Here is a 24,375-nt window from a genome sequence, read left to right as displayed (position 1 = left end):
ACTGCAGCAATGGTTGAAGGCCAAGGATGCCACAGGTGTCTTGTGCATTTGCCAAAATCAGGCAAGAACTGTTTGTGAGTAGGGTTTAACGCCATTTTGAACAGTCTTCCACTTAAATCACAGTGTGTCAGCTAAATGTGGGAGGAAAGCCTGAAGTAATGCAGGTCTCAGATGTTTACATACCGTGTAGGTATCAGGGCGAACCAGCATTCAAACCCACATTTATAGGTTTCTATGAACAGGTAACTGCAATGTCCGAGGCAACTGGGTCACCTGTGCCCCCTTCAAGCAGATAGTTCTTACTTTTAACAAACAGAATGCTCAGAAAAATGAGCATTTCTGATTAAATGCAATGTTTTTATACTTAACTGACGCTACACCTATAGCACTGTGTAGCGTCAGGTAAGGTAAAACATGAGCATTTCTGATTAAATGCAATGTTTTTATACTTACCTGAAGCTACAGTATACTACACAGTGCTATAGGTGTAGCGTCAGGTAAGGTAAAACATAATTAATGCCTATCAAACAATTTGAAAAATAAGTTGTTTTTCCTGTACTACAACACACATTCAGAGAGGTTCCAGCTGAGAGTAGTTTCCTTGATGGTCACCCATACCACTCTCACTAATCAGCCTTCCAATCTCCATGTTCAACTGCTCGTACTACAAGCATGGGCTAGTCACAAGAATTTCTCATTAACTAAATTCAAACTTTAACTGTTTGTTTGTTTGTTGTTTTACACAGCACTCAGCAATATTCCAGCTATATGACAGCAATCAATAATCAATCTGGACAAGACAATCCAGTGATGGATATCATGACCATCGATCTATTAATTGGGATACGATGACATGCATCAACCAAGTCAGCGAGCCTGACTACCCGATCCTGCTAGTCACCTCTTACGACAAGCATAGTCGCCTTTTATGGCAAGCATGGGTTGCTAGTCTACCCCTGATCTTCAAGGGTGCCAAAGCTTAACCATAATGCAGGAGTTTGTACAGATATATAATAGGTGTAGAGGAGTAGATATATATCCAGGAGTCCGGTCATATTACACTGCAGGGATGTACGGGGATAGCGATGGTACACAGACAGTGATGGTACATGAAGGTGGAGTCCCTCTATAGTAGGACTTACAACTGGGAAACACATCACAATATTGGTAAGGTGGAAGGCTTGTAACGCACACTGGAAAAGATATCATCAAATCATTTCCTTCATTGTAGAATATTCATAAATATCTGCGTCGAAGTGTTCCACTTGCTTGCTGCATCAATACACTGCCATGATGTACAGCATCGACACAGGAGTAATCTGTAGGCACACACTCACCAACTGATGAGCAAGCAGAATCTACTAACTCTACTGCTTGCCTTCTACAGCCAAGCCATTTTAAACACAAAATGCACAATCAGCTGTAAATGACTGAACTAGACTAGTGAACACAACATGGAAGCAGTAACAGAAGCATAATGGCAGCTGGAGAGTCTGGCAGCACAATATCAGGGCTTGGTTCACTAGGCCATCTCAGGACTCCCATTATGTAAGTCTGTGTTAAAATATGGGAGTCATGAGAGTGGTAGAAGGAAGAACGTTTCATGACACAGTGCCCTGGCCAGAAAGGTAAAACTTTACATTTGATCATTGAATTTGGGAACAAGGGGATACATGACAACAAAACTTACAGTTTGGATCTTGGTTCTCTCTATATCATATTATCAGAGCTCCAGAAAAGTTTTTGAGCAATTGAGTTTTGACTCGGAGGTTTCTTTTTTAATTGGGTTATTACATTTTTCATTGGGTAAACAGTATTTTATAACTCATCTATTCATCACTCTATTAGGTTTTTCCCAAAATGAGCAAGCATTGTGAAATTTTAAAAAAATAATGAAATGATGTTTAAGCTGTATATAAGTGTTCTAAAAATAAGCTTGACTCGGAAAGTAAATTTGCTCGTAATTCTGTTTCTCAAATTAGCTCCGTTGTACCATGCTGAAAAGCTTCATTGGGTGTTTTCAAACAAAAGATTTTTTCATTTAATGCATGCGTTTCTGTACGCAAGTTAATTGAAAGTAATTGGGTTTTGAATAGTTTGGGGAGGTATTTTACACAAATATGCAGCTTATCTGTAGCTCTGATTATGATAAATTACCAAAGTTCAGACAACACTTGACCAATTGTTCCATTACATGTTTCAAATAAGGACAAGAAGTTGTCATTTACAAATATGTTTAAAGAGAGTAGTAAAGACGCATTAGCACTGCCAGTTATCGGGTCCATTATGCTTCTGTGAGTGTGAGGATGGGTTCAACATGGAAACATCAACAGCAACACTGCATGCACAACCAACTGACAGCTGGGCAAGGACAGTGCCACTTACCAAGAGAGTGTGCGAGATAGAACTAGGCCAAGATCCTGCAGCTAAGTGTGTGTGCCGTCGGCTGTATAGTTGTTGAAGCTAGAGACGTACAACATAGGACAGTCAGAGTTGATACTACTGTTGCACAACTTATCCTCACCTTGCGACCACATCAAACTAGCTCACTTAAAATTATCTCTGTACAGTAAATACAGAAACTAATAAAGCCTTCTCTGTCAAAACAGTCTTGGAAAATTGTTCCATGTCTCAGTTCAACTTTGGAAAAATCTACATCCGTAAATATACAAGATGACCCACTGGCTTTGATAAAGGTGAAAGTTTGTCCTGATAGTCACCTATTCTTAATACTGGTATTAGTTGAGATAAGTCTTCTGATAAGCACTGACTTTTGAAAAATATTCTACCCATGAAGTCTCCCTCAGGACCACCAATGGGTTCGATCAAACGCTGACAGCCCTACCTTGGAATGATCATGGGGCAGCTACACCAGTGGACACCTTAATCATTGCAAAGACATTCCGTTCTTGTAAAATGTACTGTTGTACTCATAATTTGCAAGCACAACCCTAGACACTTCTTTCACCAAAATTTACAGCTGTGATTCACGCAGTGACAGAAGCATTAAACTACGCTAGACCCTCCTGAAAGCCTGGCGTATCCCCCTATCTCCATCTTCCTCCAAGAAGCCAACTATTCTTCAGGAACCTCTACCTCTAGCTTCAGGTCATGAGGGACAAGCTCAATGCCTACACAACCTGGGTCACTTGAAAACCACAACCACAACAAATCTACTGATGAATATTTTGGGCAGATATATTTATGAAATTGTCTTTGCTATAAAATACAAAAGAAATATCCCCAAATATATTCCTGATCCTTAACTTATATTGTTTGGCATAGCTGTCTGGAACAATAAACTTTCATACATTTGTCAACTTATTTTGATGTGGTTGCAAACAAAGACAGAGTTGCTACAATGTTTTTGCTCTACAGTTAGTCCTGAGATAATCTGACTCAAACACAGGGCTCAACTGCCGTATTCTCATCCAAGTCTACACAAATCCAGTTAATTTGACTATGAATGTTACTCTGGCATTTGAGTCATGTTAACAGAAGTTTTAATAAAAACACAAATTAATACATACATTGTTGAGCATATATCACGTGCATTAACATTAATCACTCTGATGCTATAGATTGTATGCACAGCGTTATGTAAGGAACTCATTATCACATGAAGCCAGTCTTGGCAAAAGCTGTTTACAATTTTAATCTAGAACAATATAACTCAAAGTGCAGATGCATAAATGAAAATGCAACTAGACTTAGTGCCCTTCACCCAAGATGATGTAGATCTACTCATGCAGAATAAGAAAGCATAGTTAAATTGCCATACTCTTGTGTGGGAACAACTGCTCTGGAACAGCATCACCATCAGCAGTGTTGGTGTAACACCAAGTTTCGTTAATAAACAAATTCCATATGGATATTATAGTTGTTATATTGTTAGACAAACACACACAACACATTTAACTGGGAAAAGCTGATGAGTAGTTATTTCCAGGGTATTTATCCCCACAGAGAGTATGCATGTATGAACACACCACAGCCACAACACTCAGCCTACCATGACACTCTCCGGGTGCAGGGGCTTCTCCTGCATGAAGGGAGGTCTCGGACCTCGGATACCCATGTTGCCCCCGGGACTCAGCTGCGACAGCGTCCTTGCCATGCCCACGTCCCCTGGTTGTGGGGTGCCTTGCAACAACAAGATCAAGTTTGTTTGTTTGTTGTTTAACGCCATATTCAGTAATATTCCACCAATAACATGTGACAAATAAAAAGTGGACCAGACCAGGCAGTGATTGATATCCAGGCTGGTGGGTATGAGGACACAAGACCTGCCAAGCCTGACCACCTATCCATTTAGTCTACTCCTACAGCAAGCTGTTTGTGAAGCATAGGTTACAGGAGACTTATTGTTCTAACCTATAATCCCAATGGGGGCAATCATCAAGTCAACTATCTAACAGTATCATTCCTGCAGATGTGGAATGTCTTTTTTGGATGTCCCTGAAGTCAGAGTAATGGTTACTGAATTACCCATCGAGGTACAGAGACAAAGATGAAAGATGGCACCAATTTCAGTCAACCAACAAGCATCTACCCTATTAAGTATTGGTTCAGAATTTAAAACAAGTCTTCTGGGTACCCTGAATAATGTGTATTGAAGGATAAGTGAGTGAATTGGGATTTAACATTGCTTTTACCAGTATTCCAGTCATTTCACGGCATGTCACCTTAATGTGGGAGGAAAGACCGAAGTGATGCAGGTCTTAGACGGTTTCCTCTTTGGTGAAACCATAAGCATGGGAATGGTGCTGACAAACCTGGAAACACAATCAGGGTGAACTGGGATTCGAACCCATGATCATAAGTTTCTGGTGTGCACAAGGGACACCCCTCTTCACAGCGAATTGCGGTGCCTTCGATGACAAGGTCACCCATGCCCACTGATGGATAAGTGTGTTTGGAGGACAAGACTATTCACCTGGTGGCTGACTGTAGGGGTCTGGGAGACTCTGTGAGCGAGACAAGAGGGGTGGCCGGGTGGGGAACTGCTGATCTGGGTGCCGGAGTGGCCCAGGCGTTGAGTGAGGAGACTGGGGAGAATGTGGCAGACCTGCAAGCAAACATAAACACACTCTGTACAGGATCAGTCACTCCTAGCTACGAACAACATAATACTGGCAATCTGTGAGGAATGAGTGAATATGGTTTGACGCCGCTTTTTGCAATATTCCAGCAATATCACGGCGGGGGACATCTGAATATGGGCTTCGCACATTGTACCTATGTGGGTCATCGAACCCAGGCCAATGAGTAACCACTCGGCTAAGCCACGCCCCCCAATCTGTGAGGAAGACATGGTAATAACATATCTGGATACTAATCTCACTGAGTTCCACACACATTTGTCACACATCTCTTAACTCAAAAAACACTATCCTAATTAACTGCTTGTTACATTAATTTCTACGGTTCTCTGTATATATATACACCACTGAACTTTTGATAGAGATAATCAGATATGTCATTCTATGTGAGTGTGTAAGTGAGTATGGTTTTATGCCACTTTTAGCAATATTCCACTAATATCACGGTGGGGGACACCAGAAATGGGCTTCACACATTGTACCCATGTGGGGAATCGAACCCAGGTGTTCGGCGTGACGAGGGAATACTTTAACCACTAGGCTACCCTACCGCCCCTGTCATTCAATGTAAATATACACTTGACATATTATGAGAATCATTTTTATGTATCATGGAAAGATAAAAAATATCAAAAGTGCCATGGTCGACATCTAACCTGGATGTGGTGTCATCGGCTGTTGGCTGTAGGGATCAGGAGCTTGAGACGTGGGAGGCTGCGGAGCTGGCTGCTGCTGAAACTGTTCCGGAGACGGGCGTCTCATCCGTGGGGACAGCTGCTGCATCATCTGTTGCCGAAGTCCATGAGCCATACCCCCTGGCCCAGGTCGAGGATGGAAGAATGCTTCGTCCTGGCCCGAGGCCATCCTAGGTGTACCCGGGGAAAAGGCATAGGGATCCGGGGCTGGTTGTCGCATCCTCATCATGGGGTCCCCCGGACGTGGCCCACCTGCATGGCCTCCTGGAGACTGTGGAGGGGGAAGGCGTGGGCGCTGATGGTACGGATCCATCACGGCAGATCTCGGTGTTCCCGGGGACTGGGGATATGGTTCTACTGGCCCAGGCGGCCGTTGGGGAGGTGCTTTGAATGTATCTGCGACAGAAGTTGCAGGGTGTGGTGTCATTGGCTGTCTACTGTATGGATCATAGGGTCTTGACTGAGGAGTGCCTGGTGTTCCGGGCATCTTAGCATAAGGATCTTCTTCAAGGGTTTGTCTTGGAGTACTAGGAGGCTGATGATAAGGATCATATGGCTGAGAAACTGGTACTGTTCTGGGAGGATGAGATAAAGGTCTCTGCCCCTCCGAGAACTGATCCCCAGAAAGAGGTGTGGATGGTTGAAATGCGTAAGGGTCCGGATTAGGCTGTGGTTGTCTGACAGCCACCTCTGGGGGTCGGGGAGGACCAGCTCCGGGGGGGAAGCCCTCAACACCAGGCCGTGGGCCCATTTGTTCGATTGTACGTGGAGGAAAACCCTCCATCCCAGGGCCACCCGGGGACTTTTGGAAGGACTCATCACCTCCCCATGGAGGTCTTGGTATTGGTCCTGTCCCCAGAGGGCTCTGTAGGGGGCTGTGCCCTGGCGTCAACTGTTGTCCTGTTAGCAGTACAAATATTTAACCTTAGTAACCCTTGGTATCAGTATTTCAAAAATTCAGTTTGCTCACGTCACAAAATAACCCTTACAAATGAAAAACTGCTTGATACAATCAATGATCTCACCTTCCATGGGTCTGCCTGGACTCTGCATACCTGGGTGGCGTGGAGACATCATCCCAGGTAGAACACCCTCCAGACCAGGTCTTCGCACTGGAACAGTCATTAAGCATGACAACTGCAGGGCAACAGGCTCACTGACTTGTTAGAATTATCAAGTCTCCATATTTCAGATTGCATAAAGTGATCTTACGTTCATTGAATATCCATGTTTTTTATTTCTTTACAAAGAGTGAAACTAATTCTTGTATTCAAGGACTGACCTTGCAAGTCAATGTATGAAGCACATTTACACTAATGCGTTGGTCCAGGGACTTATCTAGAACTCCAAACAAAGTGGCCTCAGCAAGCAAAATGGGAAACAATCATCACTTTGTCCAAAGTTGGATTGACTTTCTTAACTTCCGAGGTATCTTAACATTTCTATAAACATTTCATTTGATGCAATAATGTAACATTAAAGCTTCTTCTTCATTGGCCCAGTTCTCAGTGAAACACAGGTATTGGAACTTCTTAATCTGGGAATGTGTAGTGACATTGGCTGCAGACTTGGTACCGAAAATGGCCTTGTGAGCAGTTCTAGACAAATCCCTTGTCTCCTGCTGTATGGAAACTCACCTTCCATTCCCTGGGGCGAGAGCTGCTGCGGGGGCATCATGAAGGGGTCCGGCATCCCTGGTCCCTGTGCCCCTGGAGAGGGGAGTGGGGGAGGGGCTGGGGGAGGCGGCATGGACAAACAATCACGGCGTTCACGTGCCTCCTGCTGCCGACGATTAAGCTCAAGGGTAACTTGCTGCATTAAACAACAGATGTTAGTAACAGAGATTAACTTACCGTAATCTTACAGCCAGAAGGAAAAGTCACATTCATTCCAGATCTTACCTGGAATGATGAGATCCTTCTTCTGCCTAAATTTTACTTGTGTTAGATCCTACCTAATATCAGAACTTAAGTTGTAAGCTATGTAAGCAGCTTGAATGTAACAGCGAACAGTAAAGTGTACAAACCTTCTGAGCTTTCTGGACTCGACTGCTGGTCCGGTTCTTTCGAGCTTTCGCCTGTCACCAAATATAACAAATATCACATCAGAATGAGCAATGGTATATAAATAATTGATTCCATTCCTTTGAAAATCTACACTTATGTCTCACGCAACCTTCAAAAACCTATTCGCAGCACAATAAACAATACCAGGACAGTCTGTTGTAACATATTTAAAAGAAACTCTTTCCACCAAAATAAAATAACCAACTACGATTCATAAATGGAAGAAAAGCATCTACCCCAAAATGTCTACATTTCCATATCTGACAAAATACCCCTATCCAGTTCTTTCAGCCATATGTCAAGTACTTTCAGCCATATATCAACTACTTTCAGCCATATATCAACTACTGCCATCTAGATTTCTAAGGAGGAGAATGATGTCCTACCAAGAAGGGGGCCTTCTCCTCTGGTGTGAGTTTCTTCCATAGTTTGGCGATCTGCTTTGACCTTTCCGCCCAGTCTGCAAACATATCAATGTGAATAAATCTTTCTTCACATAAAAAAAAATCATACAGGAAAAGGAAATATTGTTATCAAATCAGAAAAATAACAAGAAAAAAATACATAGTTTGTAATTCAATTAAAGCGCTGAAATAACAAATCCTTATAAGATACTGATATTCCTGGACCTTCAGAGACTTTCTAACTCTGATCATCCAAATTGTTAATATATACTACTCCAAAGAAGTTCTTTTAAACTACTATGGTTAATATGTCATGCTGATTCTTTCACATAACTACAGTTAGTCAGCCATGCCATAGAATCAGGTGTTCTTTAACTTCTTTGGAGACGCATACTTGAGTTACTTTTTCCATTTAGCAGTTTCTTATCCATACAACAAATCAGGCTAGAAGTCTTCATTTCTGGACCCTAAACTCACCAGGGTAGTCTGTTTTGAGGTTTTGATGGTTGGTGTTGACATAAAGCACTGCCGAGATGGTGGCATTGAGGCCGAGAGCCTCATCGTTCTCCCACTTGAGTATGTTTCTGCGGCTACTTGTTTCCGGCTGGTCTTCCTCCGTGTTGAGCGACCAGGCTGGGTTGGGGCCTGCCGAGAAGCTTGGACTCATCTGCTGAGGCCTGTCACAACAACATCTCTCAATTAGTGTGGGAATGTCATCTGACACTGGTTGGTTTGTTTGCTGTTTGTTTGTTTGCTTGTTGGATTTAACATTAGTGAACAGTATTCCAGTCATATCACGTTGTGTCAGTTTAATGAAGGAGGAAAGCCCAAAGTGATGAAGGTCTTAGATGTTTACAACTGTGGGGAAATCCACAAACATGGGTATGGTGCTGACAAAATGAGAAACATAATCAGGTCAAACTGGGATTTGAACCCACAATCATAGGTTTCTGTTGCACCCAGGGGATGCAACTCTGCACAGTGAAATGCAGTGCCTTAGGGGGAAGGGGTTCACATGCCCCACCAAGGGATTGTTACTTACAAATGATCTTAGGAGATTAACATGATTATACCAAAGTTTGATTTGTCGTACTTCTTTAATTATTTCCAATCTGTCTTGGTGCTTAACCATTGATCATTCTAATCCTACAGAATCTACCCTCCATGATGCTCACAATGCCTATGATACAAGTTCCTAGACTTACATTAAAGGGGAGAGACAGGAGAGCAAAAAGAAAACACTCATTATAAAGACAGCAATATTCCAGCTATATGACGGCGGTCTGTAAATAATTGAGTCTGGACCAATCAATGCAGCGATTGATATCATGAGCACTGATCTACGCAGTTGGGGAATGATGACAAGCATCAACCAAGCCAGTGAGCCTGACCACCTGGTCCCGTTAGTCGCTTGTTACGACAAGCAAAGGTTGCTAAAGACCTATTCTAACCCGGATCTTCATGGGTCGTATTGCATTTATAGAACAATTCTTCACAGTGAAGGTGTAAGAAAGCCGTTAAAAATACATACTGCCATAACATCCCCTTCTCCCAAAAAGAATCATAAGGCAAAATGTTTTTTAACTGCTGTGGCATGGAAGGATTAAAAAATTCTTACCCTGGCCCATACATTCCAAAAGGTGGCATGTTCCCAGCTGGCGGCAGCACTTGTTGCTGGTCAGAGGGGGACTGCATGGTGGGCGAGAGCAGCGCAGATGGCTGCATTGACGGCGAGTGCATTGGTGGTAGGACCAGCCCTTGTTCCGGCATCTGCAGTGGGGTGGGCATCTGTGTGGGGCCAGCCATCAGGTGGCTTGGGCCGGGGAGGGGTATATGGGCCTGCCCACGCACTGGGCCCATTCCGAGCCGTGACTGGGGCAGGTGTTGCAGTGGATGTCCTGGAATGGATGGCGACGGCAAGGGCAAGGGAAACTGACTTTCACCTGAAAATAACAAAGAAGTGGGTAAATATAACAAGATGTCTTAGCTGGGGGGAAAATACTTCATCGTAAACAAAGTCAAGATCCACTGGCAGAGTTGACATTTATGTTGAGTCAGCTGTACAGCACTGTTCAAGTTCAATTTTCATAAAAAATGTTTCCACAAGAAACAAGGATAGATGCCTCTTTTAACTTTACAAGGGATAAAAAGTCCAGGCAGCAGCATTCCAGTTCAATTATATACTACTCAAAATACAAATAACACCCGATTAACTATGAAAAAAATCTTCTCTAACTTCTTTTGAGCAGTATGCATGGATCAGGGATCACACTGCTGTTGTTTCAGGAGATTATGAAGGCGATAGAATGGAACCAAACATGCAGTACCGACAAGTCTGATTTACTTATTTGCTGTACTGCCAACTTGTGTTCATGACCTAGATCAACCATTAACCAGATCAGCATCTTAATCTAGATCAGCATTAACCATTTACAATTGTTTTTATTTTAACATATAATCAAATGTATTAGGCACATGTGACACATTTACGAGGCCTTCTCCTTGACTATTTACAATGGCTAGGCCTCATTAGGCAATGGGTGCGACACAACAGAGAATATAGTATCTTACTTGATGTTGAGGGTTGATCTGTCGACGTGTCAGAACCCTGTAACACACCCTTGAAAATGTCCTCCATTATCTTGGTGTCTATTGGTGCCAGACTGGGAAGCACATCTGAAATATTCACAGAGCCCATTTATAACATCATCATGGCATATGACATAATGTTTACCAACATCATTAAGACCAGGAAAATCTCAATAGCTGGAACCAATCTGCCTTTGGTTATAAACTCTCAACAATTCATGTAACTCACCATCAGAGAACATGCTGTCCACATCTAGATTCTTGTCATCGGTGTTCAACATATTGTCAAAGTTTTCGGGCAATTCTTTTCGAGATCCTTCAGCCTTCTCACTTGTTGAGTCCATAGACTCAGTTTCTATTGGTAAACCTGTCACAAAAGGGTTGAAATTAATGCATTACTAGTTAATGAGTGAGTTGAATGCTGCTTTTAACAGTACTCCAAGTATAATACAATGTATCAACTTAATTTGGGAGAAAAGTACATGGTGTCTAGCCTGTGAACCAAGGTCAGGTCTGCGACTGTTTGTCACAGCTTGAGTACCTACCATCTTCCGGTCCCAGCATGTTAAAGATCTCCTCATCGTGCGGCAGATCACTCAGATCATGAGGTAATATATCCTTCAGGTCCCCGTCATCTGCAACTGAAAAATCAATCATGAGGACCATACAATGTAACGATGGGGAGACACTTCCGTACTCGTAGATCACCAGATGCAGAGAGAGTGGATGCCATTACAGTTACATTACAGTTACATTACAGCTAAATAGTCAAGTCTGAACTCGTAGCTGATGGCCCCATGGTTAGAATTGGTCTTCAGCAAACCATTTTTGTCGAAAGAGATGATCAGACTCACTGACTTGGTTGATGCATGTTATCATATCCCAATTGCATAGATCAATTCTCATGACGTCAATCACTGGAATGTCTGGTCCAAACAGGATTATTTCCAGACCACTGTCATATAGCTGGAATACTGCAGAAGGCAGCATTGAACAACAAATAAACAAACTAGTAGCTGTTGGCAGGAGCAACGATGGACACTGCTTGTGGTACAATGCCACACAGTCCAAGTCAAAAAGCCTAACCATTAGATCCCCATGTTAGTCTGCTCTGACATCAAGTACGGGACCTATTCTGCTGCCACCCTACAGGACAAATGACAAAACGGTACACTTACACAAGTTAGGGATATCTTCATTGTGGTCATCTGTTCCCGACACAAGAGCCTCGCTGCCCAGTTCATCTTTCAAAGCCTTGCTGAAATCACTTCCATCCTTGACGTCGGCTGTGGGTGATGCAGGACCAGACTTCTCCTTCTCTGCATCAGCATCGTCCTGAAGGGTCTCCTTGGACTCCTTGGCTGTATCCAGCAGTGGCTTTCCGAAGAATGCTTCCTGTAGGTATGCGGGGAAGTTCTCCTCCAGTTGGCTCTTGGCCCGAGGCCTGCGTCTCCGCCTCACTCTCTCCTGGGGAGCAACTGGTGTTCCATCAGCGCCTAGTGCAGGCGCCTCCGCCCCTAAGTAATACATGCATTTTGTTAAAGGTGAAAATATGTTTCAGGTAACATCTATTATTTCATTTGTGACCCAGTGACTAGTTTTAACATCTGAAGTTGCAACGAATATGCAGTTATAGATCTGTAAAGGGTATGTTACTTAGCGGCTTTGAAACAGTTTCAACTCAACACCCAGGGAAAATTAAAAATAATCACGGAACTGATCTAGGCGGATACTCATTGATGAAACTACAGGAGGACTCCTGAGTGCTATTGAATGCAGGTTGTTTCCAATATTTTCAGAGTACAAAAGTATTGGCTGAGAGGGACCTTAACAGTGCTTTAATGTGTGCTGCTAGGCAACTAACAAACTGAAAACTTTGCCGACCAAAAGAAAGAGCCATCTTTCAGCACTGAAGTACATGTTCAATAACAGCCTAGATGGTCATACCCTTACCTTCCTTCTGTGTACTAGTTCCTTCTTCTGGTGTGATGTCTGATGCTGACGTCTGTCTCTTCCACGTCCGTGTACGCTGTCGTGCAATAAATCCTCCAACACCTATGAAAGCGACCAAATTATTAATGTCTCAAGCCTTTAACTTTAACCAGTATTTCAAAGTAACCAACAATCACACATTTTCAGATTGACCAGGTTATGAAACAAAACAAATGACTCTCCATCTCCCAGAACTATCTGCTGGCCCCATCATCTGGAACCTGGGCCATCATTTCCCATGATATTGGGTCAATTGGCCATACATGTTCTCATCAATCTGAGTGAGTGAGTGAGTGAGTGAGTGAGTGAGTGAGTTGGGTTTAACGCCGCTTTTAACAGTATTCCAGTTATATTGCAGCGTGTCAGCTTAATGTGGGAGGAAAGCCCGAAGTGATGCACGTCTCAGACGTTTATGACTTCGGTGAAACCCACGAGCACGGGTATGGTGCTGACATACCTAGAAACATAATCAGGGCGAACCAGGATTCGAACCCACAAGCGACGCAACTCTGCACAGCGAATCGTGGCGCCTTAGACGACTGGGCCAACCGTGCCCCCCTCATTAATCTGAAGTTTACATAGAACACTTTGCCAGCATCTCACTCATGAGTGTCAAGCGGAAAGTTCTTACAGGGGCACTGTTCCACAGTTTGTAGCCCATATCTGACACCAAAGTTTCCTCCAAAGACATTATCTCTGTGTGGCTGTTTAATTGATATGCATAAACTCTAGTCAGCAATAAACAAAACGTGTTGACAACATGCATATACTAGGACTGTGAATGTGCGTGAGTCTGGCGGCCCGTTAGACAGGTAGTACACAATGAAGCCATTACCTAATCCTGTTTGTTTCCTCTGCCGTCGCTTCTTGCCCTGCTCTTCCGTCTCTGCACCCTCCCCACCAGGGGGCGCCACAGACAAGGGTGGTTCCAGGCCTTCCATTGGTTCTGGTGTCTTCAGCTGCTCTTCAGTATCTAGGAAGGCATTGTCGTGTTAGTAAAGTGACTGTTTAGACTCGCTGACTTGCTTGAAGCATGTCATCGATCCCAATCGCGTGGATCAATGCTTATGATATCAATCACTGGATTGTCTGGTCCTATTTTTAGACCGCCGTCATATAGCTGGAATATTGCTGAGTGCGGCGTATAACAACAAACCAACCAACCAATCAAGATTGAAACAATGGTGTAAATGTTCACATAATTACAACGATCATCACCTTTTTCTGGATTCTCCTCCCCTTCTACAGAGGACATCGACCCCAGCAGAATGGCAATGTTGGGGTGTTTGCTGTGGGGGTCTAGAGGCTTATCCGACTTCTTCCCCATCCGTGGCTTCCGGGCTTTCTTGGGCATGGACACAGTGAGGCTCTGGATCTGCTGGATGCCGGTGGCCGAGAGGTACACCCCGTCCATCAGGAACTGCTTGGGGACTTCTGGAAACATAGGCAGTCCTGGTTTCATGAGACAAGCATTCAAGACACAAGGTACACTGTTCTTTCACATCGCTTGGAGCAATGTTCCAGGCATATGATAGATGATCAAGACTGGATGCTCCAAATCATGGGAGTAAACTGATGATGTACTGTCACACCAGGTCAGATATAGTAGCACCTCCAACTCATAAATCAGCTCTTAGTGGGCTATTCTGGAATCCCCACAGAGGTAGACAAGACACTTGCGTTCTAAAGCAGGAAAGCCACAATAGTTGGAGCTCCTATTGTGTCTTGTACGCTATCAGTTTGAACACTGTGCTTTGTACACCATAAATTGTAAACATGTTACGAAATGTATAGCACTTAATCTTGAATTTTCTCTCCATATTATCCAAAACGCAATACACATGGCAATTTGATGTGATGTGATACCTGGTTCTTTGGGCAATGGTGGAGGTGGTGGTGTTGGTGGTTTCACTTCCTTCTCTTCCGGAGGTGGTGGAGGGGGCGGGGCAGGTGGTACTGTAATAGAGGGACAAACATCAACATGTGTCAATAGTAAGTCAAGGTACATGTGTCAATAGTAGATCAGTATACATGTGTCAATAGCAAGTCAGTGTACATGTGTCAATAGCAAGTCAGTGTACAACATATGTCCATAGTAAGTCAGTGTGCATTTGTCAATAGAAAGTCAATGTACTAATTGTCAATAGTTTGTCAATGTATTTGGGAAAGGCAAAACAACTCTAACTGATGTTCTCGTTAATGTCGTTGACAATGACCATTAACATAGATCAGTAACTGGAGACTTACATGGTCCAGGATGATCGGTCTTAGGCCGACAGAAGAGACAATGATATCCATAGTCTGCAGCCTTCTCCGCGTCCTCCTCACACTTGAGTCCATCACACGACGAGTGGAGCCACCTACAACACACAACATGCACATCACACACGTGCAAATAACTTATATTTCACGGCATTCATTTCCACTCAAAGCATATTAAGTGTCTTGTACCACATCACTGAGTGAGTAGGGATTAACACTGCTTTGAACAGTAGTTAAGTCATATCACAGCATGTCAGATTAATGTGTTAAGTGATGGAGGTCATAGGTGCCTGCCAACTTGGTCACACCCAAGAGATGGTTATGGTGCTGAGAAACATGGAAATATAATCTCATTATTAGAAAGTCCTTCATTTGCAATAGGAAGATTCCAATATTATGTTGCTACTTATGAGACTAACATACATGAGTCTAAAAGTCCCCATCAATGTACCATGACAACCCTGAGTGTGTTACAACAGCTCTATTACTATTAGACATGAGCACAGACCTGTCACACTGCACACACTGTATAATCAGCTCCTCTTCACGGTAGCGGATTTTGCAGGCTGGACACACCAGCTTGCTAGCACATGGGCCACATTGAGTATAATTGTTCTGCCAACTGCAGGCAAATCCGGGCGACGTTATTCCGCAGTTCACACACCGCACACACCTGTATTGGGAAAACCACACAGCGTAAAGAACAGATTCACAGTCCGGCTCCATCAGACATTATACAGTATCAAACTCTAGTGACAGGCTACAACAACGTCCAACCTCAAGGGAAGAGGACAGTGTTCACAGCGATAGAAACTAACATCTTTGGTTCACTAGTCCTTGAAATGATAACAAAGCCCTTAAAAATAGCAAATTCTACTAGTCACTATGATACTTTTACTATTGGGCAGTTTGTCAAGGACTATAGGACTGGTGCCAACTTCTATCGCTGGTTCATTGTCACTATAAGAAATGGGCCTTTATTATCAACCTCATATCCTCGAAAGTCCAAAGCAGTAAGTAATAACAATAGCTTGAGACAATTGTAAGATAAAACACCTACAGGGCTAGAAGAAAAGCACATCTGGTTCACTTCAAATGACATTTTGTGCAAGCGAATAGCATTTGTGAGTAAGTGAGTGATTATGGTTCTACGCCGCTTTTAGCAATATTCCAGCAATATCATGGCGAGGGGACACCAGAAAAGGGCTTCACACATTGTACCCATGTCAGGAATCGAACCCGGGTCTTCGGCGTGATGGGCATAGCATTTGTCTTAAATAGAGTGAAACAGTGCAATACTCAGGGATCATGAATTCCATTCTTTGCCTGAAAGCAGGAAATAAAATGATTCAACTTAAAAAAGGTAAAACTGTAATTTGAACAATCCTTTTGCATGTTTAGAACCAAGGATATAACTTCTTCAGCCTTTAAACACAGACTTTAATCAATCGCTACAGAGTGACAAGTCATTATGTGGTTTCGACGTATTTGAATGAGGCTGAAAGACAAGTGAACAACTATCAGTGACAGTGTCCTTACCATTTACACTTCCAGGTCCCCTTGGGCACCGTTTCCAGGGGTGGGTCCAGGCAGTAGGTGTGGTAGCTGATATCACATTCGTCACACAGGAGTAGCCTCCCCTCATCCTTGGGACTGCCACATCCCTCACACACTGTACAATCAAGGCAGCGCCAGCCTTTCTGTAGAACTACTTTGGTCACCTACATCAACAGGAAACTGTTAGTGACAGGCATATATACACTTATCATGTAGGAACACACCATGGTACCATCCTGAAAACAGGCACTGGAAACACATTACCGACCCATCTCTTTTGAATTTACACCACAGTCCGCATATTCAAGCTACACTACTCAATACAAGCTAAACACCCACATTTGAGTGAGTGAGTATGGTTTTACGCCGCTTTTAGCAATATTCCAGCAATATCACGGTGGGGGACACCAGAAATGGGCTTTACACATTTACCCATGTCCGGAATCGAAACCGGGTCTTCGGCGTGACGAGCGAAAGCTTTAACCACGGACTACCCCAGCGCCCCAACCCCCACATTTGGAAGGCTGTGTTGCAATAGCCACCAGCCATGACTGATTAACCTAAGTATTAACTTATGAAAAAAATGGGAGTTCTTTAACTTCTTTTGAGTAGTTATATATCACAGTTTGCCGTAACGTTCCTAGTCTTAGGTATATAAGGCGAACCACAGAAACATATAAGAGAAGTATGTATGTTAAGTAGAGATGCTTCCCATGTGTGCCATAAATGACAAAACTAACAATCAGTGTTACCACAGAGTGTCTATTCTTATCAGGGTATGCTGCACATGATTTCCAAACTTTACACGCTAATCCTGTATGAGTCAAATGGTGTTATGGATCAATGACGTCACATGTGATGTGTTCATAAGCATCGGTTCAACAACGTACCAGTATGTTAGTTTGTGGATCAAACCAATCTGATACCTGTTGAATATGAGTTAGTCTTCATATATTAACCAAGATGTACGGTATTCGCGTTTCTTTTGGCGGTGAGTATATATAAAGCTTTACGCTGCACTCAGCAATATTCCAGCCAAATGACAGCAGGTCTGTAATTAATCAAGTCTGGTCAAGACAATCCAGACATTGACATCATGAGCATCGATATACGTAATTGGGATACCAAGTCACCGAGTCAGACCACCCAATCCCGTTAGTTGCCTCTTTCAACAAGCATGGGTTGCTTAAGACCAATTCTAACCAGGAATCATCACGGGATGGGTATATATTGAGCATGTTAATATGTATATGCATACATTCTTTTCTTACCTTTACATTAGCACAATAAGGATGATAGCACTGTCCGCACTGCGTACATACAATAAGTCTTCCTTCGTCCCCTTTCCCAAAGGAACCGCAGCTTTTACATATATCCTGAAGAAGGTAAGTTCAAATTACTTCAAATGTATTTGTCACAGAATGCTGTCATCTCACCCATGGGTAGAAGATGAACTACTTCATATTTAGTTACGTTACTGGGATGTATATCTGAAATACAGCTTTTAGTGACCCACACAACCATCACTCACCTGGTCTAGCACAAAGTTATCTTTGGAGGAGGTCAGGACAATCGTAGCTGGGTGGTCATCGCCACTATCGTCCTTCGAGGAATCCGTTTCAACACGGCTTGCAACCTGTCATACAAATATAATGATACACATCAGGTCACAGTACAGAGAGGGTTCATGACGACTGTACACACAAACATCATGATGAGCATACTAACATCTCAGATGGACACACAAACACCAAGATGGACACACAAACATCAAGATGGACACACAAACATCAAGATGGACACACAAACACCAAAATGGACATACAAACACCAAGATGGGCACACAAACACCAAGATGGACACACAAACATCAAGATGGACACACAAACACCAAGATGGGCACACAAACACCAAGATGGACACACAAACACCAAGATGGACACACAACCACTAAGATGGACACACAAACACCAAGATGGACACACAAACACCAAGATGGACACACAAACACCAAGATGGACACATAAACACCAAGATGGACACATAAACACCAAGATGGGCACACAAACACCAAGATGGGCACACAAACACCAAGATGGACACACAAACACCAAGATGGACACACAAACACCAAGATGGACACATAAACACCAAGATGGACATACAAACGTCAAGATGGGCACACAAACACCAAGATGGACACACAAACATCAAGATGGACACACAAACATCAAGATGGGCACACAAACACCAAGATGGACACACAAACATCAAGATGGACACACAAACATCAAGATGGACACATAAACACCAAGATGGACATACAAACGTCAAGATGGGCACACAAACACCAAGATGGACACACAAACATCAAGATGGACACACAAACATCAAGATGGGCACACAAACACCAAGATGGACACACAAACATCAAGATGGACACACAAACACCAAGATGGGCACACAAACACCAAGATGGACACACAAACACCAAGATGGACACACAAACACCAAGATGGACACATAAACACCAAGATGGACACATAAACACCAAGATGGGCACACAAACACCAAGATGGACACACAAACACCAAGATGGACACACAAACACCAAGATGGACACACAAACACCAAGATGGACACATAAACACCAAGATGGACATACAAACGTCAAGATGGGCACACAAACACCAAGATGGACACACAAACACCAAGATGGACACACAAACATCAAGATGGACACACAAACATCAAGATGGGCACACAAACACCAAGATGGACACACAAACATCAAGATGGACACACAAACATCAAGATGGACACACAAACATCAAGATGGACATACAAACGTCAAGATGGGCACACAAACACCAAGATGGACACATAAACACCAAGATGGACACATAAACACCAAGATGGACATACAAACATCAAGATGGACACACAGACATCAAGATGGACATACAAACACCAAGATGGGCACACAAACACCAAGATGGACACACAGACATCAAGATGGACATACAAACACCAAGATGGACACACAAACATCAAGATGGACACACAGACATCAAGATGGACACACAGACATCAAGATGGACACACAAACACCAAGATGGACACATAAACACCAAGATGGACACACAAACATCAAGATGGACACACAGACATCAAGATGGACACACAGACACCAAGATGGACACACAAACATCAAGATGGACACACAAACACCAAGATGGACATACAAACACCAAGATGGAAACACAAACATCAAGATGGACACACAAACACCAAGATGGACACACAAACACCAAGATGGACACACAAACATCAAGATGGACACACAAACACCAAGATGGACATACAAACGTCAAGATGGGCACACAAACACCAAGATGGACACACAAACACCAAGATGGACACACAAACACCATGCCTCCAGGACTCACCGGCCCAAGTGTTCCTAGTTGTCCAGGTTTTACTTTGACTTTCGGTCCTCGTCTCTTCTCTCCAATACCTAGGGGTCGCCGTCTACTTTTCTCCGGAACTAGAGGACGAGTCTGGTGACAGACAAGATAAACAATATTATTTTTTCTAAAAGCAATATAATAAGCACTCAAAAGAGTTCAACCACAGAAAGTACCGATCTTCTATGGCCAAACAAATGATCACATACCTGATATTCCTCCAACAATTGTTTCACAGAAAATTTATCAATTAGCCTCCATATCTGAATGAGAGCATTAACTTCGCAATACTATATTTACACCTCCAAGTAACAGGGAAACAGTAGTTTAGGTAAGTGACTGTGTACTAGTGCCTCCAACCAACCCAATGAGGTAAGTACACAAGTATGATTGGGAAACCAAGTGTAGGCAATAGCAAGTCAGGAGTGTCTAGACTCACCCTGGGTCTTCCAGCTCCTATTTTCTTCCTGCCCACTGGAAGTTTGCCCCGATGACTCTCCAGCATCTCAGCTTTAGCTGCCATGTAAGATGCTAGGCCTGAAGACGTTGTCAATGGAGGCATTTGCTGGAAACATAACATCTACATGAGAAACATATGCAAGCAAGAGTTGATTGAGTATCAGACATCAGCCCTAAGTTAGGTGTGATATAACTACGATAGTGTCCAGTTCAACAAAGAAACAAAATCTTGTGTGATGTACCATCTTCATTGTCAATACATATCAGTCAGTGAGGACGGTTAGAGTGAGTGAGTATGGTTTTACGCCGCTAGGCTACCCGACCGCCCCGAGGATGGTTGCAGTAACATCAGTGCAAGAAAGACCCACATGTTGACCATGTGTCAAAACATAACATAGTGCACAAGAAGCAGATACTGTAATCTTTTGAATGCATGACTGCTACTTTGTAACAAGATGACAGTAAAGACAATCAAGTTTGAGGAGACAATGTTCTACATTCTGCATATCTTCTGATAAAGGAATGCAGTGAATATAAGTCCTTCATGACATGCATAATTGAGAGGCTACCTTGTCCGGAATTCCCATATCCACGTCCATGCTGGAGCTTGAGTCTTCATAATACAGAGATTCTTGTGAGCTAGCTGCAGTCAGGGACGCTTCGTTAATGTAGGGGTCATCCTTCACGCCATAATCAGTGTCTACAACAGAAGGCACATGGATCAACACCAAACATGTCAAGTGTGCTGAGGAGAGGTGAAATGGGGTGTTCAAGAGATTAGCACTCGTCTGTCTGTCTGCCTGTACTAGTCCAGACTAACGTCAGATTTATAGTGCTAGCCCACTGAGAGAACATACCACAGTTTAACATGGATACCCCACTCAGACATTATGTACTGACTCAAAGCCTACCAGTCCTAAAGCTTAATGCCAGACAGGGAAACAACCAACAAGTACCATCTTTTAACAAATTTTGGTATGAAGCAGCCAGGGAAAGAACCACCAACTTTCTGCTCCCTGGGCAGACACTCTATCCACTAGACCACAGAAGTGACTGAGAGAGGACGTTGTTACATGCTGCAGTTAGCTGAATAACCAGCATAATCATTGCAGGATACACAGCTACATGTCATTGGTGCTTTTTGCACTGAATGCTGTTTTAATACTTACCTCTTGAAGGGAAGCCCTCGAGAGACTCTTCAGTTGGTAATGGTGGTTGGAGGGGAAAGGAGTCAATATCAGTCTGAAATAAACAAATGTTGTAAATCTTTATCAGGAACATGCATGAGTAATTACGAAAAGAACAGGAAACAGTTTAACACAATAACTAACAATTTGGCAAAGCTGTATGTCATGGTTGGCATTATTCCATCCCACACAAATTGAAACTTCAAGACACAAAGGTTAATGGAGAACTCTGCAGGAAACAACTTTATCCTCACGGGAAGACACATTTACGGATCTCACAGCCTTAAGCTTAAACACACGTCAGTAGTGAGTTGGAAGTCCAGCAAGTGTTACACCAACAGTGTTTCAGCCATATTTGGAAATGTAGGGCCACTTTCAAATCACACTGTCAGCATAATGTTGTTGTGGAAAACCCAATATGAGGCAGGTTGTATATATACACCACTTTGGTGAAACACAAAAGCACAAGCATGGTGCAAGCAGACCAAGGATCACATACGTGGGGAATATGAGATGTGGCCACAAAAACAGCTGCTCACGGCAACAAAGGGTCATAACTCTGCACAGCAAAGGGCATAGCTGTCTGTACCATGAACAACACATCCATACACATTATACCTTCCACCTTATGCTGAACCAGGTCATAACTCTGCACAGCAAAGGGCACAGCTGTCTGTACCATGAACAACACATCCATACACATTATACCTTCCACCTTATGCTGAACCAGGTCATAACTCTGCACAGCAAAGGGCATAGCTGTCTGTACCATGAACACATCCATACACATTATACCTTCCACCTTATGCTGAACCAGGTCATAACTCTGCACAGCAAAGGGCATAGCTGTCTGTACCATGAACAACACATCCATACACATTACACCTTCCACCTTATGCTGAACCAGGTCATAACTCTGCACAGCAAAGGGCATAGCTGTCTGTACCATGAACACATCCATACACATTATACCTTCCACCTTATGCTGAACCAGGTCATAACTCTGCACAGCAAAGGGCATAGCTGTCTGTACCATGAACAACACATCCATACACAGTATACCTTCCACCTTATGCTGAACCAGGTCATAACCCTGAACAGCACAGGGCATAGCTGTCTGTACCATGAACAACACATCCATACACATTATACCTTCCACCTTATGCTGAACCAGGTCATAACTCTGCACAGCAAAGGGCACAGCTGTCTGTACCATGAACAACACATCCATACACATTATACCTTCCACCTTATGCTGAACTTTCATTTAAGTGTGAGAGAAAGGACACTCACATCATCTTGAGCTCTGCATACTGTACAGATGTAATCTGTCTGCCCCGTGTCCTTTAACTTGGCCAACAGAGCATTGTCTATTGATGGATCACAGTCGCTATGGACGTATCTGGAACACCAAGCATCGTGTTAGAACAGGTAGAAAGAATACGTGGTAAACGAGTACAACAGGTTGTTATATGCAAGAACAAAAGAACTACTTACTGACATTTCCTATTAATACTTTAGAAATGAGAACTTTTTGTGATGGATGATATTTGAAGCAGGACATTATTTTAGTAGGACTATTAATAACCAAGGCTCGAACTATGGAACTTAGGATTTAACAGGCACCAGGTGCGTGTTGACATGAAAACTAGGTTGCATCAAACAAAACCAGGTTTCATGTTAGTCCAATATATCCATCAAAGTTGAAACAGGCCGATCTGACTCAGTGTCAGATATATTAAAGACACATTGCTGTAAAACGTAATGGAAGCATGTGCACAAAACACTGAAGTCCCCACAGATAGATGATGTCAAGCCTAAGAAAGCCCTGGTAACAACATTTACAATGGGCAAAAGCCTGTATTTAAGTCAATCTATAAATCAGTTCAGCAGAGTCCAGCACTCCAACATAAGCATGAACGTCAAGGGTTACTCAATTACATTACTGGTAAACAAACAATTTAAGCCATCCATAGATTCAAATTCAAAAGGACCCAAGGACAACCCTTAATTTCTAGCACTGAAGTTTTTTCAGTTAGCTAATATGTCAAGGTTTTAAAAGGTGAATATCTGGACTCCAATTCCAACAAATAGACCATGTGATACGGCACATGTAATAATATGGTGAGAAAGTAACACACAAAGACATTATATTTCCACATTCACTTACTTTTTACATGAATTGCACTGCACCATTTGTTTATTATCAAAATGCCGATAGGCCTTGCCACAGAGAGGACAGCATAGGCCCTTGTTCCTCTGCTGGTAGCAACTGTCGCACACTGAGTAGTTGAGATGCCACCGCGAGCTCGGACCATTTCCGGGGGTTCTTGCTCCACAGTCTGTACATATTCGACAGTTCTGGAATAACAGATAATCATTACAAATGTGACATCAGGAACAAACAACAAGACAATCTGAGTGACAGGATTCACATATACTTGGTCCGAATCGTCACAACAATACAAAGGGTATGGACGGCACAGTTGTCTAAGGCACCGCAATTCGCTGTGCAAGAGTTGCGTCCCTTCCGCACATCGGAAGCCTATGATTGTTGGTTCAAATTCCGGTTCACACTGCGTATGTTTCCTGGGG

At 43.0% G+C, this 24,375-nt stretch overlaps 1 protein-coding gene across 13 annotated transcripts in view; it reads right to left on the bottom strand.

Moving 5' to 3' along the window:
• Nucleotides 1-24,375, bottom strand: part of LOC124152896 (histone-lysine N-methyltransferase 2C-like) — an 89,972-nt gene that overhangs the window by 46,469 nt on the left and 19,128 nt on the right. For 8 of the 13 annotated variants that reach the window (XM_048381838.1, XM_048381839.1, XM_048381840.1 and 5 more), the window contains exons 14-42: nt 23,951-24,141; nt 23,074-23,182; nt 21,763-21,835; nt 21,163-21,293; nt 20,574-20,699; nt 20,117-20,227; nt 18,199-18,303; nt 17,939-18,043; nt 16,650-16,831; nt 15,619-15,783; nt 15,096-15,208; nt 14,715-14,804; nt 14,067-14,300; nt 13,684-13,821; nt 12,810-12,911; nt 12,035-12,373; nt 11,402-11,497; nt 11,086-11,223; nt 10,839-10,943; nt 9,886-10,210; nt 8,745-8,944; nt 8,250-8,323; nt 7,824-7,874; nt 7,435-7,609; nt 6,823-6,909; nt 5,759-6,697; nt 4,937-5,068; nt 4,013-4,143; nt 2,386-2,463 (exon numbers count right to left, since the gene is read on the bottom strand). In XM_048381838.1, coding sequence (XP_048237795.1) covers nt 2,386-2,463; nt 4,013-4,143; nt 4,937-5,068; nt 5,759-6,697; nt 6,823-6,909; nt 7,435-7,609; nt 7,824-7,874; nt 8,250-8,323; nt 8,745-8,944; nt 9,886-10,210; nt 10,839-10,943; nt 11,086-11,223; nt 11,402-11,497; nt 12,035-12,373; nt 12,810-12,911; nt 13,684-13,821; nt 14,067-14,300; nt 14,715-14,804; nt 15,096-15,208; nt 15,619-15,783; nt 16,650-16,831; nt 17,939-18,043; nt 18,199-18,303; nt 20,117-20,227; nt 20,574-20,699; nt 21,163-21,293; nt 21,763-21,835; nt 23,074-23,182; nt 23,951-24,141 — 4,845 coding nt within the window. The remainder of the gene's footprint in view (nt 1-2,385; nt 2,464-4,012; nt 4,144-4,936; nt 5,069-5,758; nt 6,698-6,822; nt 6,910-7,434; nt 7,610-7,823; nt 7,875-8,249; nt 8,324-8,744; nt 8,945-9,885; nt 10,211-10,838; nt 10,944-11,085; nt 11,224-11,401; nt 11,498-12,034; nt 12,374-12,809; nt 12,912-13,683; nt 13,822-14,066; nt 14,301-14,714; nt 14,805-15,095; nt 15,209-15,618; nt 15,784-16,649; nt 16,832-17,938; nt 18,044-18,198; nt 18,304-20,116; nt 20,228-20,573; nt 20,700-21,162; nt 21,294-21,762; nt 21,836-23,073; nt 23,183-23,950; nt 24,142-24,375) is intronic. The other 5 variants (XM_048381850.1, XM_048381844.1, XM_048381846.1 and 2 more) reach the window with 5 other exon arrangements.

The sequence above is a fragment of the Haliotis rufescens genome, unplaced genomic scaffold (assembly GCF_023055435.1).
Source record: "Haliotis rufescens isolate VD_foot unplaced genomic scaffold, xgHalRufe1.0.p SCAF_4, whole genome shotgun sequence".
NCBI classification, from domain to species: domain Eukaryota; kingdom Metazoa; phylum Mollusca; class Gastropoda; order Lepetellida; family Haliotidae; genus Haliotis; species Haliotis rufescens.
This window is presented reverse-complemented; position numbering and strand designations above follow the sequence as displayed.